This window comes from Hydra vulgaris, chromosome 06, assembly GCF_038396675.1.
Source record: "Hydra vulgaris chromosome 06, alternate assembly HydraT2T_AEP".
Lineage (NCBI taxonomy): Eukaryota > Metazoa > Cnidaria > Hydrozoa > Anthoathecata > Hydridae > Hydra > Hydra vulgaris.
This window is the reverse complement of record NC_088925.1, coordinates 24242647-24262765: the sequence shown is the minus strand read 5'-3', so window position 1 is coordinate 24262765 and position 20119 is coordinate 24242647. Positions and strand designations below refer to the sequence as shown.

The following is a 20119-nucleotide window of genomic DNA, read 5'->3' as shown; positions in this document are numbered from 1 at the left end:
AAACTTCCCATCTATGAGTTGATGATGAGAAAAAAACAAATAATTTTTCCAATGTGCCAAAAAAAGCAACAGCTTGACTATTTACACGTACGCATGGACTCCAACCAAATTTAAAGAGTGGTTATTGCAAGGGACAAATATTGCTAATGAATTCAGGTCTAATATTCGTTTTTGAACTCCAGAATTAGCTCCTGTCATAGTTGCTTGATTATCATAGAATTGGCCCCTGCAGTCTTGAAAATTCAATCCATCTAAATTAAGCTTTTTTTTTATTTCCCTCATGACTTGGAATTCGTGGATTCCTGTGTGAAAATCCTTTTTCAAGATCAAAGCTGCTTCTTGTAGATGAATTAGATTCTCGATAAAATAGGCAGCAACCGAAACAAAACACGGCATTTTTTGTAGAAGAAAAACATAACCATGTTCGTAAGAGTTTTTGTCCATTGTGAAGTGTACGTGTAAAACATTTCTTAGACAATGTTCTCTTTTTTTCTTCATCAGTTGGGAAAGGGAAGTTTTGATTTTGCAATGTCTCTGTTCCAATTTGTACCATTGCATCTTAAAAAGATGAGGAAATGGTCATTGGCCACATTCCAATATCATGATGAGACTTGTTTTTTCTTAATTCTTTGACTTTATCATAATTATCTTTTTCTATGCCTGCATGCAACTCTTGCAAAATTCCATTATGACACACTTCTATTTCTTGTTCTACTTCTGAAATAATTTCTGTAGAAACTGTATTACTTTAAGCTGAGATACCAGTCAATATAGCAGAGGTTGATGCAGTACTTGTAGAAGAAATTGGGTTTGAAGGAGTAACATTGGTATTTGTTAAAGCAACTACAAAATAAACAAATTATATATTTTTTATTAGTAATAATAAGTTTATTTTCACATTAGTCTTTTTTACCTTCTAACAAATGTTGTTTTTTCACATATGTTTCTACGAAAGATTTGGATGGAGCATCTTTTTTTGCTCTTTTTGCAGCACTTTTTCTGTTTTGAGATCCACTTGCCTTCTGTCTTTTCATTTTTAGAAATAATTTCTTCTCACTTCTTTATCTGCTTTTTCAGTTTTGTTCTTCTATTCTCCAACTTACGCCATATTGTTTGTTTTGATCGTAGTAAACTTAATAAGCGAACCTGAAACCAGTTGAGATTGATCTCAGAATTGCCATACTATCAAACATGTTCTTCGTATATTAGTGAAAAAAAATAGATTTTAACAATAATTTTAATTAAAAAAATCATTTAAAAAATAAAAATATCAGTGAGTATACAAGTTGTTTTTTGCTTCATAGGACGTCTAATGTTTACCTTCCAATCAGACCGGAGGCGATTAAACTCCCCATAAAAGATTCAACACCCCCATAAAACGTTTTTTCAATAAAAAACATTTTTGCAAACCTCAATCACTTTAGTTTTTTTCTTTCTTTTTTTGATACAAGAGATTTCTTCTTTGGTATACAGCCTCGAATGCCAGCTTTTTGTAAATGACGACAACTGGTTAGGGCTGACACAACTACGAGATACTGTTTTTTAATTTTGGTTTTTACTTCATTAGAAGTTAAAAAAGGATTTTTTTTAGAAATCTTAACGATTTGGCAATTCGTATTGAAATTACTGAACTTTTACTATTATATATAGATACTAGGTTAAGAACTATGGTCAAGTAGTAGATTAGCTATGTTGTCCAACTCTTATAAGACGTAATGTTCTTTCGATGAAGCTATTATTGTAGGCTTTACTTGCACTGGCGATCTAAGTATTTCTTTATGAAAGCTTTACGGCAGTTTTGAACCAACTTTCTATAACGCATTAGTTGACACGAGCATGCCCCACAATGCCATTTGACAAAAAAAGTTTATATCATCGCATTCCCGTATTTTATCCAAACAATAGAGATATCTTATAACTTTTTTTTTTTTTTTTTTAGGTGCCCCAAGAAGTCCTTACGGTCTTGTCACAGAACACCGCGGAAGTGCATTTAACCAGGAAGTTCACGCCTCCTTCCTTACCGTGACGCGAAAATTTGTCCAGAGCTCGTTTCGAACCTGGATCTTCTGCTTATAAAGCAAGCTCTCTAACCACTGCGCCACGGCCGCATTGTAAGAAACGGCCAACTTGTAAGAAACCATTAAAATTGAATACATTTAAACACGCTATAAAATGCAACTTAAAGAAAACATTATGGGGCGTGCTATTTCTATGATCACCACTTAGTGTACGTTTGTGTATAACACGTGTTAAAACGTACACACATATTTAAGTGGTTTTAGAAGTCTTAAACGCGTCTTGTACGCACTGATATAACTATATATATATATATATATATATATATATATATATATATATATATATATATATATATATATATATATATATATATATATATATATATATATATATATATATAGTTATATCAGTGCGTACAAGACGCGTTTAAGACTTCTAAAACCACTTAAATATGTGTGTACGTTTTAACACGTGTTATACACAAACGAATATATATATATATATATATATATATATATATATATAAACGGATCCGAAAGTTGATATAAGCAGGGAAATCTTATAGAGAAGTTGGTCGTTTAGTTGAATATTGCAATAAAATGATAAGAAATGCTATAAAATTTCAAGAAAAGTCTGAAACACGTGGTCGAAAACGTTTTATTTCAACATTGCTGGCCAATCGCTTAGTCCGACAGGCTAAAAAGGAACCTTTTAAAACAGCTACCGAGCTGAAAAAGGACTTTAACATCGATGCAACAGTACAAACAGCTCGGAGTTGTCTGCGTATTAATAGATTAAAAGCCGGTAGCCCCAGAAAAGTTCAACTTTTAAGTGCCAAACATGTTGTAAAGCGTACTGCGTTTGCTAAAAAACACTCAAATTGGCTACTCAAAAAATGGAGGAATGTTTTATGGACAGACGAAAGTAAGATTGTGCTTTATGGTGGAAAAGGCTCTCGGGCGTATGCCAGAAGACCGCCGAATGCAGAATACAATCCAAAATATACCATCAAAACTATTAAACATGGAGGTTGTAGTATAATGATATGGGCATGCTTTTCTTATTACGAAGTAGGGCCCATCCATCACATTACTACTATTATGGACCAACACGTTTATGTTGATATATTGGATAAAGTGATGTTGCCGTATGCAGACTATGAAATGCCGTTGCCCTTGGTGTTCCAACAGGACTATGACCCAAAGCGCACTAGCAAGAAGGCGAAGAATTGGTTTGAGGAGCATAAAGTGAACGTTATGGAGTGGTCAGCACTGTCGCCAGATCTTAACCCAATCGAGAATTTGTGGGCTGACGTAAAGGAGGTGGTTGCTGGTGCCAAACCCACCACGAAGGAGTCACTTTGGAACGTAGTTAAGGAGACATGGAGCAAAATTCCGCGAAAGCGATGTCAGGACTTGGTTAACTTGATGCCAAGATGTTGTGTAGCCGTCATTGCCAATAAAGGTCACGCTGCAAAATACTAATATGTTAAGAAATAACTAATATTTATTGTAAAATGTTTAAAACAATTGATCTAATAATATTTCCTTATTTTAAAGTACACATTAAACCTGTGGTACTATTATTTTTTTCGCGTTTTATTTGATTTTTTTTTGAATTTTTGTTTAATAAATGAATACTATATATTAAAACTCGTGTATTTTGTTTTTTATAAAAATTATAAGCCATTTTACTTTTAAATATGTATTTAAAAGATTTTCAAACTATCAAAAATAGTTAAAAATTCTAATTTCAACCAATTTTTGGTGGTGGTGCTATTTTATTTTCGCAGCTGTATATATATATATATAATTATTTTTTTTTTAAAATCCGTAATAAAAAAAGCGTCGAAAATTATTTTTATAAGCTAAAAATTTCTTTACAATCTGCAAATTTTAAAAACAAAATTAAACATATTCCATATTTTATATCATAATACATTAGATTTTCATAATATAAATATATTCATATAAATACTTATATGTGTGTGCGTACACACACACACACACACACACACACATATATATATATATATATATATATATATATATATATATATATATATATATATATATATATATATATATATATATATATATATATATATTATATTTATATATATATATATATATATATATATATATATATATATATATATATATATATATATATATATATATATATATATATATATATATACATATCTGTGTGCGTATGTATGTATGTATGTATACACACGCACACACGCGCGCGTAATATCATATTTTAATCACTTTTATCATTGATAACTTTGATACTTTCCCAATCATTTCGTAACTCTGAAGATACTTCAGCAAACACACGATCCCATTCCCATACTTTGTCTTCCTAAGATATTCAATATATAAGATAAACAATCGCTAACAATTATCCCCCAAAATTATTTAAATAATAAGAATTATTTAAATAATAAGAAAAAATTATTTAAATAATAAGAAAAAATTGTTCAAACATTATAATCATAAAGTTTTTGGATCGCTTTATATTATGAAAGAACTCTTTAGGTTAAATCTAAAAATTAAAATGACTCTGAGAGATGGCTTTAAGGGGCAAATAATTGTTAGAATATGGAAATTCTATTTTCAAAGATTCATTAACTTTATCAATTTAAAAGCGTCGAATATTAAAAATTGGAAAATATATTTTGTTATACGTTTATTAAAAAGCATTATTAAAAAGGTTTCAGTCTTAGAATTTTCAAAAGTGGTATTTAAGAGAATATGAAGATAAAACAAAAAAAAATTTTAAAAATTATAAAAAAGATTCTACATACAGTCAACGTCAAAAACAAACCCGGCCAAGTTTTTTTGCAGAAAAATTTACTTTTTTATTAATTTTTAAAGCATTTCACCGAAGTTTAAATTAGTTTCATTTATTTTATTTTTTAAATTTAGCATATATATATATATATATATATATATATATATATATATATAATGGTCCTAACTGGATGTGATATAAAATTAGATTCTAATTGGGCTGTCAAGAAGCCTCTTTTATCAATAGCCAACATATTGCATAACCTTCAATGGTGCACATGATGAATGAACTATTGTACAGTGAAGATGGATTCACAAGATTAATGACATTATGGATCAAAACCGGTTCCGTAGGATCCTTGTTCATCATGCAAAGCCAAGTTGCATGGGATTTCCAGATGGAACGTATTTCTATGAATTAATGATTCTAAGCACACCACATTACCTTAGACAATTACCAGACCTAAATCCCTACTAAATGATAAAATTAAAAAAAGAATGCGTAATGATGAAGCATGTGTTTCAATTGCATTTTAAAGGCATGGAATAGCTGTTGATAGCATGCTTCAGAAAATCGAAGTAGTCATTGCTGTGAAAGATGCTATTACAAAGAACCAATTTAAAAGATATTGTTCCAAAGAAAATGACTTCATCAAAACAATAACACAATATAATAACTTTCAGAGTAATCAGGTTTTAAAAATCGTCGACTTTCAAAAAATCTCATAAATCTCGACTTGTCAAAAATTAGGTTTTCGTTTATTTCTATTAATAGTATAAAATTTATAAAAACATATTAAATCCTTGTGAAAAAAATGCGCATTTGACCACCAGCCACACTGAATTAAATTGTTTTATTTGTGTTCTATAAAAAATGTCCACCCACCTTATTATTAAGACAACCTCTCCCCCCTCCTCCTTACACACAGTGGGAGATTTTTTTATCAGAAGGCGAATTAATTCTAAATTTGATTGAAAACGATTTCAATCAATAAAAAAGCTTAAATTAACACATAAATTACTACGCTGATGCGATAATTAATTAAAATATTAATACTCACCAATATTTTCAAGTAGAAAGCAAAACTTAAATAATTTTGTCCTGATAATGGTTTTTTTATTTAGAAAAGTCACTCTAGCGGTCCATTGTGTTCACAATTTTTATTACTGGTTAATAAGGATGACAAAATGAAATAATTAGTTTCAGCGGACGAAACTAATTATTTCATTTTGAAAATGGCACTTTTTTCCTAAATTAGCCACAATTGTTTTGTCTGGCAGATGACATTCTGATAATGAAATTAGCAAAAGTTTTAGTTTGTTATTTTGTTTTTATAAATTTAATATTCCATATAAGTTACAAATTTTTTCCAAAATTAATATTTTCTGTGTTTTAATGACAATAGAAAATTTAGTTGAAATTCAGTATCTTTGAGATTGTTCTTTATTCATCTGCACAATGTTAAGAAAAAATGTTGTTCAAATAAATAGTTTCCATTATTATATCAAAAGAAATCTGTTATCTAAAGGGATATGAATTCGATTTTTTATTAATTAAATTAAGAAATATGAAATTTGATTTTTAGCAATTAATTCGCTTAAAAAATAAAAACTCCCACTTTCTCTTCCCTCCCCCCATTTATTAGATCTGGACCAAAAAAGCCCCTCCCCCCCTCTCCTAATATTAAGCACGCAAGAGTAATACTTTTATTACAATATAAGTTAATACTTTTAAAGTTAATACTGTTAAAGCAACGTTAAATTATATAATGTATTTTTTAAAGGTAACGCTTTTTCATTTCAAGATCTTATTTAAAGAAAGTCAACATCAAGTTGACTTTCTTTATAAAAAAAATTGGTGGTATATATATAGGGTAGAGTAGGGCACCATGAAACATAATTGTGGAGGCATTTTAAGAGTTTTAACAACCATTTTCATATGATGAAACAGTTACTACTAGATTTATGTTTTGAAAAAAAAATTATATCATTTGACATCAGGTGATGCCTGCAAGTGATCGAAATTTATGTTTTTTTGATGACAAAGTAATTTATAAGTTTTTAAAGTTGATAAGTTTTAAGGTATCTTATTCAATGCGTCTATTGGTAAGTAACATTATTTTGTAAACTACGAATTCATAGAGTTTTTACTTCATTAAACAAAATCATTGAAAAAACAAATTGATACTAAAAATAAGACAATTGTTTTTTATTAGCAAATATGGGGTAATTTGATACAGCATTTGTGCTGTAAAACTGTAGAAAAGTAATTCATTGTTTTGTAAACAATTCTAAAAATTATTTCTTTTAATATTAATAGTCAATTTTTAAGAAATTTATGTAAATATAATACTACAAGATCCAATTTCGATACAAAGCCATTATTTATTGACGCTTAAAAATGACATTCAAAACTATATATTATCTGGTCTTCTGAAACGTGATTTGGACCATTGGATGCATTATTTGCGTTATAATTTGTTTATCTTTCAAGTAAAAATTTGCCTTTCTTCTACATTTTATACTTTTTATTAACTTTTTTAATAATACTTGTAGTGTGTATCAAGGTACCCATGGGTACCTTGATACAAATTTTTATTTTATTTTAAATCGTCTCACCAGTTTAACCTGTTATATTCTGGTAATTTATAAATTTATATTTGTAGGCAAATATTCATTTTACAAATTAAACCAATCCCTTGAAAAAAAAGGCATATTAAAATTGTTACAAAGTTGTTACAAAGCAAAAACCAAAAGTGTACCATGGTGCCCCACTCTCCCCTATATATACACATTTATACATATTGTGTGCTAAAGTAGGCCAACCCTTATTTTTTCAGCAATGGATATAACAGAAAACACATTGTCAAACTTAATTCTTTAATGCCAGAGTGGTCCATGTGTAGTTTAAATAAAAGATAACAGCACCAAACACAACTGGGTCATTTTGTTAAACAGCTCATCAGTTAGTGCCAGAGCATGTCAAGCCACATAAGCTGATCTGGCATCAGCTGTTTTCCACCAACTAAATGAGTGTCTGTTTGGCTCAACCTCACAAACTAGATTTACTTTGTGTTTTGTGTCATAAAATTCACAAAATCATAATGTACAACAGTTTTATTTATTTATAGTTATTTTATTTTTTAGTTATAGTACGTAAATCTATGATTCAAGGTAGTAGGTAATCTATGATTCAAGGTGATTGATTGTCATTGTCTAGAAAATGCGCATTTAGTGAAAGAGTTGCTAAATGAAAGTAAGTTGTTCCACCAAACATTTTTATTTATTTTTGCAAAAAAAAAAAAAATTTTATACCTTTGAATAAACTTCTATCAATACAAATCTATACTTTTGAATGTATTAATATTGTTTATAATACTGACTTATGTATTTCACATTGTGATAAAGGCTTACTTGATTTATCTAGTTCTGACACAGATTCAGACTATAAACTCAACAGGCTCCTAATAATAGTGATGATCAAAAATCCAAGTAAATGATATGCTATCTATTTCCATTGTAGAACCTACAGAAAAGGCTTTCCATTGTAGAACCTACAGAAAAGGCTTTCCATTGTAGAACCTACTGAAAAGGCTTTCCATTGTAGAACCTACAGAAAAGGCTTTCCATTGTAGAACCTACTGAAAAGGCTTTCCATTGTAGAACCTACAGAAAAGGCTTTCCATTGTAGAACCTACTGAAAAGGCTTTCCATTGTAGAACCTACTGAAAAGGCTTTCCATTGTAGAACCTACTGAAAAGGCTTTCCATTGTAGAACCTACTGAAAAGGCTTTCCATTGTAGAACCTACTGAAAAGGCTTTCCATTGTAGAACCTACAGAAAAGGCTTTCCATTGTAGAACCTACTGAAAAGGCTTTCCATTGTAGAACCTACAGAAAAGGCTTTCCATTGTAGAACCTACTGAAAAGATAAATCAAGAAGAAAAAGGGTAGCTAAACCCTAAAAATGGAAAAAAATATTTGCAAGCATTTACAAACAAAAGGTCAAGCTTACATATGTTTTACAAGAAAAGATGTGGCCAAAAAATGTTTTCAGGAAATTAAAGCATGCTGCACCTCAAAATGTTTCAACAAATTTAATGTGGCTACTAAAGAGATTATATCCAAAAACTTTTATCAACTGGGTAGCTGTGATTCTAAAAACTTGTTTATATTTTCTTGAATAAAGTTGAGCTTTTACAGTTTTTAGTTACTTATTTCTTACGACAATACACTGTACTATCTAAGTACTGAATGTTCAAATTAAATAACTACACCTGATTCAAATTACTTTAGGTTAAATTATCAACACAATTGTAATTATTTATCAATGCAATTATTATTGTTTGAGGCATTAAAGTCAACTCTTATTATATGTGGCATAAAAGTCAACAAAAATATATATTTCAAGATTTGAATATCAAAATATTGTATGATGAGTATAAAAGACACAATAAAGAATATGTTTCTGAGAGTTTATATAGAAAAGTATTAAACATGAGGTACATTTTTTACTTAGAAGTACAACTTTTTTTTAAGTTATACAATAACAATGTATAATGAAATCAGTGTTTTTTTTTAAAATAGTTTTAATCTAAATTTTCACCAACTGATGAAAGACTCCTTTAAAATATACAAAAAGTTGAATATGTTGATAGAAAATGAGCAGGATGTTTTTTAGAGAGATTCTTTAAATATAGATCTTAAGCACCAACAACGAAAAACTTTACAAAAATAGGTTAATAAAGAGAATGGTGAGGATGATAATACACTTTTGGCATTTAAATAAAACCTTACCTACACTTTTACCATCTACAGAAATACAAATGACAGCTTTGAACTTATTGTCTAGGTAAGAATCTTTTATACCTATTAATCGAACTTCTATAACTTTCGATTTTCAATAAATTTTGATGAAAAAAGTTAAGTGGTTAAAGATATTGTGTAAGAAGCATAATAAAGCCATTTTTACAAGAATATACATATGGATACAAGGTACTTATGCACTCATTTCAAACAGTTGACATATCAAAAAGAAAGTCTTCCTCACAGAATAACTCTGGTTACTCTGAGCTCCCATTATTGTATGCCCATGGTCATGAGATCAGCAATAAAAAAAAAGAAAGACTTGATTATTTTTTTGAATTTTATTCCTCCTATTTATCACAACTTAGTAAATAAAAAATATATATATACAGCGCTGGACAAAAAGATCCAACCACGCATTGTTTATCTATGTATACAGTATGTACATTGTAGTGTAGGCGCTTTCCTTGTAATTTCACCATCACGCTTTGCATGCGTGATTGGCTAGTTATCAGCCAATCAAAACAGTTGTTCCATTGTTATATATACCATCGCATGCCTGGCTGTGAATTACTATTTGCATTTGACTATGGCAACAACATCACCTGGAAAACGTGCTAAAATACAACTTTTGATTGAAGACAAGAACTCTGAACGTGCGATTGCCGCACGTTTACAAATGCCTAAGACAACTGCTCATAACATCATTCAGCACATCAAGTCAACAGGCATCAGTGCTGCAGGAAGATCCAATGGCAGACCAAGATGTACCACATCAAAAACTGACACTATAATCCGCCGTGCAGCCACAAAGGACCCACTGGCATTTACCCTTTTTACAAATTCTCAATGAACTCCTTATGTGAATGTGAGCTCTCGCACTATTCGGCGAGGTCTTGTGGACGATTTTAGTCTTCGATCCTATCGCGCTGCATTAAAACCACGACTATCTCAGAAAAATATTTGTGACAGCCTTAAATTTTGTAAAGCACATAAAAATTGGATGTGGCAATGTGGCGATGTGTCATGTTCTCAGACGAATCACAGGTGAAAAAATTTGCTATGCATAAATTGAATGTTCGACCGCCACCAAACACATGTTACAATGCCCATTATGTTGCTCCAGTGGTAAAACATTGCCTTGCAATTATGATTTGGGGAGCAATTACTGCCAGAGGTCGAGCGGGAATCCATCTCATGCCGCCAGGTGAAACTATCAAAGTTGTTAATTATTTGCAAATAATGCAATATTTGCAAATTTGCAAGAAAAATGTTCCTATTTGGCTCAGAACTCGCAACTGTGACATCTTTATGAATGACGGCGTGCCAAGTCATCAGGCAAAGATTGTCAAGACATGATTTCAAGAGAATTCCATCAATGTTCTTGCTCCTTGGCCTGGCTCGTCACCGGATTTAAACCTGATTGAAAATTGCTGGGTAAAATTGAAAGCAGAAGTGGCAAAAGCAAACTCAACGTCGGCGACAACTTTGAAGGAGGCTATACTGGAGGCATGGTCCCAAAAAATAAGGCCTGATTACTGTGACTCTCTTGTTGCCTCTATGCCTCGAAGAATAGAAGCTGTCCTCAAAGCCGGAGGAAGACATTCGAGGTACTAGAAACTCTTTTCTGATGTGAACTACTTGTTGGTTTCTTCGAAAGTGTGTCATTGACTTATGTGAATGTTGTTTGTTGCGTTTAATTCAATCATATTATCATTAAATTGAAGTGGTACTACGTTTCTGTCTAAAAACCTTAGTGGTCGGATCTTTTTGGCCAGCACTATATATATATATATATATATATATATATATATATATGTAATCCTTTATGTATATATATGTAATCCTTATATATATAAATATATATATATATATATATATATATATATATATATATATATATATATATATATATATATATGTAATCCTTTTATATTATATTGTATTAATTGATGTATAAGCATCATTTTTATATACTTTATGAAATCATTAATTTTTTTACTTAGAAATTTTGTTCAACCCCCACAGAAAAAACCTGATTAGTTTATTTATATTAAATTATTTATACAATATTTTTCAAAAAAGTAAAAATTAATTGAAATTAGAATAAACTTAATTTTATAAAAGATTCATGAAGAAATTAAATTCTTTTGCAGGTATCTTTTTATGGAAAGAACAAGGTAAAGAACAGTTTTACAAAGCAAACTATTTATAAGTACTTAAAGTATTTATAAATATTTAAAATATTCAATTTAATTTATTTATACATAAAATAAATAATAACTATTTACAAGTATTTAAACATATTTGTTATAACTATATAATTATCTATAAAAATATTTATAGATACAGCCCTTGGAATTAGGGTCGACATTTGGCAATGCCAACCTAATTGTTGACCAAAAAATCACTGGCCTGGTTTCTATATTTTATGATAACCTCTTTATGTCAAATTTTTTTTGCCGACCTGATCTCTAACAAGTTTTTGCCGACCGACCTCTAACAAGTTTGTCAACCTATGGTCAACCTCAAAAATGAGATTAGCAATTTATTGCCAACCTTACTTTTCCTAATTCTTAGGGCGATAAATAATTGCAACTATCTATAAATATGTTTATAGATAATTGCAATTGTAAATATTTATAACACTAAATGTTTAAAATATATATAATATTTTCTTCACTTGAATCTTCACTCACCTCAAACACATCAGCTTCTGATGATAATACACATCCTAACAGCTTAAGATCAATATCTTTGTCCTAAAAACAAATTGTGTTATCACTTAGCTTGAATCAATGCTTCATTAAAACAAAACACATACATAACGGAAAATTCATAACTTTATTATTTCAACCTTTTTTTTTTCATAAAATTTGAAAAACTATATTTTTAATTTAGTAACTATGAATCATCATTATTTAATAAAAAATTATAATTTATAACAAATTTATAATAATTATAATTTATAATAAATTCAAATATTATTTATAATTGTATTTAATTAGCACCTGCAGGAAAATTTTTATTTGTTAACTACCAAAAAATACTTATATAGTAAAAACAAACCAATATTTATTATAGAGATAAAGAATAGAATCCAGAGTAAAAAAGTGGGGAGAACAATAAAGAGATGCAACCTTAGCAGATGCTAATTTTGCAATGAATTTGATATATGGTTTGCAAGAAAGATAGGTAGTAAGAGTTAATCCTAGAAGGGTAAATGACTCATCGAGTACATTCTAGATCTAAATTGTTACGATAACAATTAGCTAAAAAAAATTAAAGAGTTTTATCTGAGTTAAAGTTCACTAGCTCATTGAGAGCCCTATGCTGTAGCAGAAGTGAGTTCATTCTCAATCTCAGAAGCTCCACACTCTCTGATTGGTTTGAGGGGACCTCTAAGCAATAAGAAAGTGTTAGCTTCTTATCAAGATAAGAACAAATGGTAGTATCATAAGTGAACAATGCTTAATCTCCCAGAAAAACTCACCTTAGAGGAGAGTATTTCTGGGAGATTATTAATTTGATTGGTAAGGAAGGATTCAATAACCTTAAATATGTTACCTGATACACTGTAAGAAGAGAGTTTATGGAAAAGACCAGCATGCCAAACTTTACCAAAGGCTTTTAAAATGTAAAGAGTAATAGCCTTAACCTCACCACATCTATCTAATGCATAATAAAACCTATCAGTTATTACCGTTATTACAAATCAGCAGTAGTTACAGTTATTACAAATCAACAGTTATTACAAATCAGCAGTAGGGCGAGAAGATCAAAATCCATATTGATGATCAGAAAGTAAGTTATTAGATTTAAGATAAAAGAATGTCTGTTATTTTCTTCTATTATATCTTCATCTAACAGACTGGCATAGATAAAAACCTGTGCTATAATGTTTTTTACTGCCAAGGATGATGAAAATTTGAATTTTACCATTAGCATAAAAGATTTCAAAAGCCATGGTTGGTCTGGGCATATTTTCTATATTTCAACTCACCTATTTGTCATGAAATCAGGTTTGAATCCTCTTACTGAATCCATTCTTTTATGTGCTTTGACTTAGCAGCTTTTCACTCAATCGCCTTGCTTTTCGTTCTTTATTATTCTTTTTCTTCCAAAGGCTGCACTATTGATACTGTTTCTGATGGAACTGACCAAATCAATACTCATCATCACTCAGTCAATATTGTTGTTATTGGTGACTGCCCACCACAATAAATGAATTGGTTCTAGTAACTACTGACCCTGATGGTTTTAAAACTCAAAACTTTTGTCTTTTTAATCTCTTATTTAGATTTATTTAGTTAAGTTGTAACTTGTTTTCTAAACAATCCTAATCACATACCTTCACACCTTAACTTGTAGTCTTGTCTCTGACTTTAGCTTTCTCTAACTTTTAGTCTGGTCTCTAAATTATAGTCTTGACAATTTAGCTTGTGCTTAGTTTCTTTGTGTTCTTCTTCAAATGGTTAAGGTCATGCTATACTTTTATTAAAACTTTTATTTCGTACTACTTCTTCAGACTTATCACTTCTTACTTCTACCTTAAGAGTGACTGAGATTTATTTCATGATTTTCTTTATGGTATTCCTTATAAATATATTATATTCTTTATAAAAAAAGCTGTTGCAGAAATCCCTTTTCCAATGGAGCTTCACTCATTTTCTGGAGATACAAACTGTTTGTATAATATAGGTGATAAAATGCTGTCCAAAACAGAAACATCAGTTTCTATGGATATGTGGAATAAACCAATAAGATTTGATAGACCAAAATTGCACATTAAACAGTTCAAAGGAGGACAGTACTCTATGCTGTTGGCAACAGAAACATTAGACAACATTTTTCAAATCTGAGATTAATGTTGTACCTAATGAATTGAGAAAGCCTATGCGTGCAATCAAAATATAACATATCTTACAAGCACCACAAGTGAAATGCTCAAATTATGCTCTATTTACTTTCTTTGCTGTAATCAATGGCTGAAAAACCCTAGAAAAAGTCTTGGCTTTCAGTCAGAGCAAGCTTTTCAAACTGTTCATTATGACTTCAAACAGTTTAATAAGCAAGCTACAAATTGTTCCATTAATCCACAGAACAAATGACTCAACATTTATTAGTTAAATTAGTTAAATAACCTTAAATTAAAAAAAAAATTAAAAAACAACAACTGATTAACATTGAGACTTCTGAAATACTCAAATGACTTACCAATGTTAATAGACCTGCATGTTTTTCAAAATCGTGATCCAGTTCCTTATATGTTGCTACTCTTGTTACTTGCACACTAAGAAAACAGATTTTTCTTTAAGAACCTAACTATGAAACTTATAATATCTACATTAACTAAAATAATAAAATCACCTCGGAGGAGCAGAAACTTGCTGTGTAGTACCATCTTTTTGTATTTCTTCAAGATCTGGAATAACTGGAATATCATCTATATTAGTATCTGACAAAACTTTTGAATCGCTTTTTAACCTGTCACTAATTAATAAAAAAATACAAGTAAAAAAAGTAAACACAACAACTGAAAATACAATTAATATATATATATATATATATATATATATATATATATATATATATATATATATATATACATATATATATAAACAATACTAATAAAAAATACTTATGAACATAAAACTCACTCAGCTTCATCATCATCACAAACGTTCTTTCTAAATAATCAAAATGAAGATATTTGTAAAGAACATTTTATATTATATCTTTTAATATATGCATTATATATTATTGTATAGTTCGTGTAAAAGTGATAGATCATTATACAGTAATCATTGTGATTGAGTTTTATTAGTAAGAAACTAAACTATAAGATTGAGAAGTGTGGTAAAAATTTAAATAAAAAATAACCCCTTTTTCTTATCAACAGAATCAGACCAACCACTTTGTCTCCGAGCAGGTTTTGGAGATGAGCTATTCTAAAACACACAAAAAGATTTCTGAAAAAGAAATAAAAGGTATAAACTAAATTTATATTAGATAAATTAAATCTAGTTTTATTAATGTGTAAAAATAAAATAAGAGAGTTATTAAAACACAAATTATTTTGATAGGTCAAATGGTTAACTAGTTTTTTAATTTTTTCTTTCACAGTAACAAAATTTAAAAAAAAATCATTAAAAAAAACAAGTTAAACTATGCAAAAGTAAATATATGAAACTTAATACTATATAAATAACTAAATACTTTTAAATTTTTGCAATAGTATTATTTTATTAATAAAATAAAAATCTTTAATTAGCTCATTCTTATTTCTTCCATTAACACATTGAATTTTTCTTCTATAAAACTCCTAATAATTGAAATTTGCTTCTATAAAACTGCTTTAAATTTGTTCCAAAAGTTTTAAGTTGTAAAAGATGGGATCAAAAAGTAGTGGTAAACATAAATGTTTATTACAATAAGTTCCCAGATGACGCCATTACTTTTTTATTACATCGTTTTGAAACACCTTTAAAATGTGCTAGCATAAATGCATCAGATATGTTAAGTCAATGACACTCTATTAGAGTATGTTCGGGAGTATCTTTCTATATTAACATTAACATATTTGTCCACAGGGAGAAAAGTATTCTCCTTGCCGTTGGAAGGAACACTAAGCTAGAAAGAATGTTTTAAAGTTGAATTTGTTAAAACTGACTTTAAATGCTCCTAGCCTACTTAAAGATTAGAACATTTATTAAAAATAGGTGAATCTGGTCCACCTGTAGAAAAGTATAATATTATGCCAGCAATTGGAAAACGGGACTAACAAAAACATCATTGCCCAACACAACAATGCTGAGTATAAAAAAAATATAGAACAAAAAAGTAAGATAAATTCTTTAAGCATGTAAAAGTAAAATAAGTTTGTTGAAAGTAGTGAAGATGAACAACATGAAAGTAACCTCTGGGAAAGTGTTTCTGAGCCAAAAATATTATTGCTAGAAAATGAAATCTGATTTATATTTTACATGGCGTTTAAAAATAAAATGTTTATTTAGAAATTGATATGTTATATTACTACAACAAACTTGCCTTTTCATTGTCTTAATTATAGATAAAAATAATTGTGTGAAAGCCACACAATTATTTTTATAATTGGAGAAAATGCCCTTCGAAAAAATGACTCGTTTTCTCCAAGGGCGACTGAAATTTAAAAAGAAATGCCTGTAAGTAGTCCGACAGGACAACTAAACATTTTGCTTCTTACTAAAGCTTAATTATTAGTATTTTCACTTGTGAAAAAATACCCAAAAAAAAAACAATTATACTGGACTAATGAATAATATAGCAGACAACTCAAATGAGAAATAAAAACTATTTCAGTTGCCCTGCGGGCAACTGGGAAAAAACTTTATTGGGAATAAACATTCATCATCTGTTACGCTTTCTCCTTAGCAAAACCTGGCTCCAGCTGACCTACCATGGCCAGAAGTTTACACAAATCTAGGCTGCAGTTCTTTGAATTAAGTCTCTAATAGAAGACTCTCTTGATGATGAAGGAGACATGGTGTCTGTAGTCTTTCTGCAAGTGCTGAAGATAAAAGTGATGATTCTGTTAATAATTGCTGCAGTAATAATGATGTTGACAGCAATACATGTAGTAATGATGTTGAGGCAGAAGCATTGTGAGAACTAGTGCTGGAAAGTACTTCTAATAATGCTTGGATGCCTAGTTGGCAGACATCTGCTTATATATGACAGGCATTTGTCATTATCTGGCTAGTTGCATAGAAATTCCTGTCTCTTTCCTCTTTTTTTTGATGTCTGAACCATTCTTCTCAAATAAGCTCCATTATCAAAACCATAATTAAAGAAAAATTTAAACTATTTCTACAAATAAATAACATTTCTTTTTAATTTAAACTATATCTAAGTAATGTTTATAAAATTAAAACATGGATTTCATTTGCTGTCAATGTTGTTTGATTGCTTTAATCACTTTTTTTAACAGTTGGGCATTAAGCCCTTGCTAGTTAAAACATTTGTTTTTATAAATTAATTAAACTAATTAATAATCAACAGAACCATATTTCTCTTAGAAATGCTATCTGCTCAAAATAATAAACAGAAATTTAGTGATAAAGTGAATTTTAGAGCTGTTTATAAAAATTCATTAAGCCTAAAATAATTTTATTTTTTCACAATGATATGAAAAAATAAAATTATTTTAGGCCTTAAACAGTAGCTTTACCTTAGAATCTTAAATTTCAATTATGACATATATCAAAAATTTCAGAAAAAGCTAAATTTAAAAAAATTCATTCTCACTACATTCTGTGATTGTGTTACAGTTGTTGTTGATGGCTCTGATAAAATAGAAGTTGATAAAGACTGAAATACATTTCCAGCTCTTCTTCCTTGCTTTATTTCCTGATAAATAAAAAAATAAAGCATTAAGATAAAATCTAAAAAAGTATATAATGGTTAAAAGACATGTTATTGACTCTTTGTTTTTTATAAGTTTCCGCTTTTAACTTACATCATCAAGAAGATAAATTATACAATATTAGAAATAAATTTAAAAATTGACCCTTCTTGGCGAAAGTTCATCCATCTTAGTTATAAAGCTGTTTTTTTATATAAAATTTCTAATAATCCATTCATCTTATTTTTTCATAGTATTAGCTTTTTTCTGAAAAAATTTAATTTGTATTTTCGTAAAAATATGATTTCTAATGCAAATCGTAACATTAAAACTATTTTTTGAAGATAGAGAAATAATATTTTTGATTCATAAATACAAAATTCAAATTTACTTAAGTATATAATTAGTGCATGGAAACATTATCTAAAAACAATAAATGCTTCTGCTAATACTTTTAGCAGATCAACTCAAACCACTATCCTTGCTATAAGCTTAGCTATAAATCTATATCCTTGGAGGAATACAAACAAATATTCGGTAAAATCAGAAACATAACAATCAAGCGAGCCAATCAAAATTAAAAAAAAAAGCCAATTTTTGAATTCGCGGGTCTTATTTTACAGCAAAGCTCAGTTATTGCTGGTGTCGCGGACCCTATAAGACCCTTGAAATTAAAATTTTAGAATCTTTCCAGGAAAAAAGAACCTTTGAGTTCAAAACTTACCAGGAAATCAAGAGAGGATCGTTTAATTCGTCTAATCTTAAAATCAAAAGTCATTTTGATAAACATTTAGGATGATTTCTAAAGTACAATAATACTGTGCAGTGATAACGGAGGATTTTTAATGATGTCAAGAACATTTTTTTTAAACCTTAGCGTTTATATCATCAAAACTTGAATTCTTATTTGTATTTTACCAAACAAAATCCATTTTTGAAGAAATTATAAGAAATTTATTTTTTTGTAGAGTTATTTAGGAGCTTTGTACTTTCTTCAAAATGAATAATGATTAATGCCTAGCATTATAAACTACAAGTCATGTTAACGTTTGTATAAGTTTTTAAACAGATTTCAGATAGAAAATCAAGTTTTTTTTATGTCTTATTTTTAAATTTCTGATTATGATAATAATGATTAGTCAGGTCTGGCAAATTTAGTAAGTAGTTAAAAATAATAATAATAAAAGTGAAAAAGTAAAGATGTAATTAAAAACAGTAATTTTGAAAAAAATTACTCAATAAAAAAAAGTTATTGAAAAAACAAATAAAAGATAGAAACAATAGTTATAAGTTATAAGCTATAAGAAGTTATGAGCTATGCTTTGACGTTACTTATGATAATTAACTCATTAAATTTTCTTTGAAAGCTTCAATTAAGGTATTTTCAATATTTTTTTGGTTACTCCATACCTGCTGATTAATTGAAGCTATTTCTTATTCGTCATATTTTTGAAAACTTTTGATTTCTCTTTTCCAAACACAGACGAAACAATGTTGTAACCAAGTTTTGCATAAGCAAAGCTATTATTTGAGCCGGTGAAAATCAGAATGGTGTAAGTCAACGTTTCCTCAATTTTAGATATTTAAGATTTTGTTAGATTTATCGTAAAAAAAACCCTACTAACTAAAAAAAAAAAACAGTTGCCAGTTTCTTTACATAAACTCACACCTTAGACTAGTCTCAAATTTAACATAATGATGCTTTGTTATCATAAATATTGGCTTAATTTTTTTTTTTTGTTTGACTTACACCTTGCTAGTTCTCACCAGCTCATTTGGTGGTTTCATTTTTTGAACTGTATTCCTTTGTTTGTATTGTATTATATCATCTAAATTAAATTTAGCCTCTGACATCTCAGGTTGTTTTACAATCCTAGAGAAAATGCTTTTCTGTAAGTTTTTGTATTTTATTTGTTTGTATCTTGTTTGTTCCATAAGAACAAAATGCGACATTTAATAAGTTTCCTCTCAATCCGGGTATGTTAATAGATGATATTTGTCACGAGGCTTTAAAGTCTTGTACCCAGAGCTATATAGTTTGCTTGTATCTAGGACCATATTTGCATTTCTAATAAAAAAAAAAAAAATTTGTTCGATAACGAAATAAATTGATG

The 20119-nt window shown here is 29.0% G+C and overlaps 1 protein-coding gene across 1 annotated transcript; it reads right to left on the bottom strand.

Moving 5' to 3' along the window:
* Positions 1-4236: 4236 nt before the first annotated feature.
* On the bottom strand, positions 4237-18317 carry LOC100212928 (intraflagellar transport protein 43 homolog). Its single transcript, XM_065799665.1, has 8 exons — positions 18171-18317; positions 17909-18010; positions 15506-15573; positions 15283-15312; positions 14993-15115; positions 14840-14915; positions 12322-12384; positions 4237-4386 (listed from the first exon to the last, which is right to left on the bottom strand). The coding sequence occupies exons 1-8, from the start codon at positions 18192-18194 to the stop codon at positions 4285-4287; spliced, it is 588 nt and encodes a 195-aa protein (XP_065655737.1). The 5' UTR covers positions 18195-18317; the 3' UTR covers positions 4237-4284.
* Between the last annotated feature and the right edge of the window lie 1802 nt (positions 18318-20119).

What these genes read in the sequence shown, in the direction of transcription:
- LOC100212928 (XM_065799665.1), bottom strand. Translation starts at nt 18,194, where the DNA reads ATGGATGAACTTTCGCCAAGAAGG. An exon ending in ATGCAGGTCTATTAACATTG is followed by an intron (nt 12,385 to 14,839) that starts GTAAGTCATTTG and finishes ATTTGTTTTTAG; the next exon opens with GACAAAGATATTGATCTTAA. An exon ending in CAGAAGCTGATGTGTTTGAG is followed by an intron (nt 4,387 to 12,321) that starts GTGAGTGAAGAT and finishes TGAATATCTTAG; the next exon opens with GAAGACAAAGTATGGGAATG.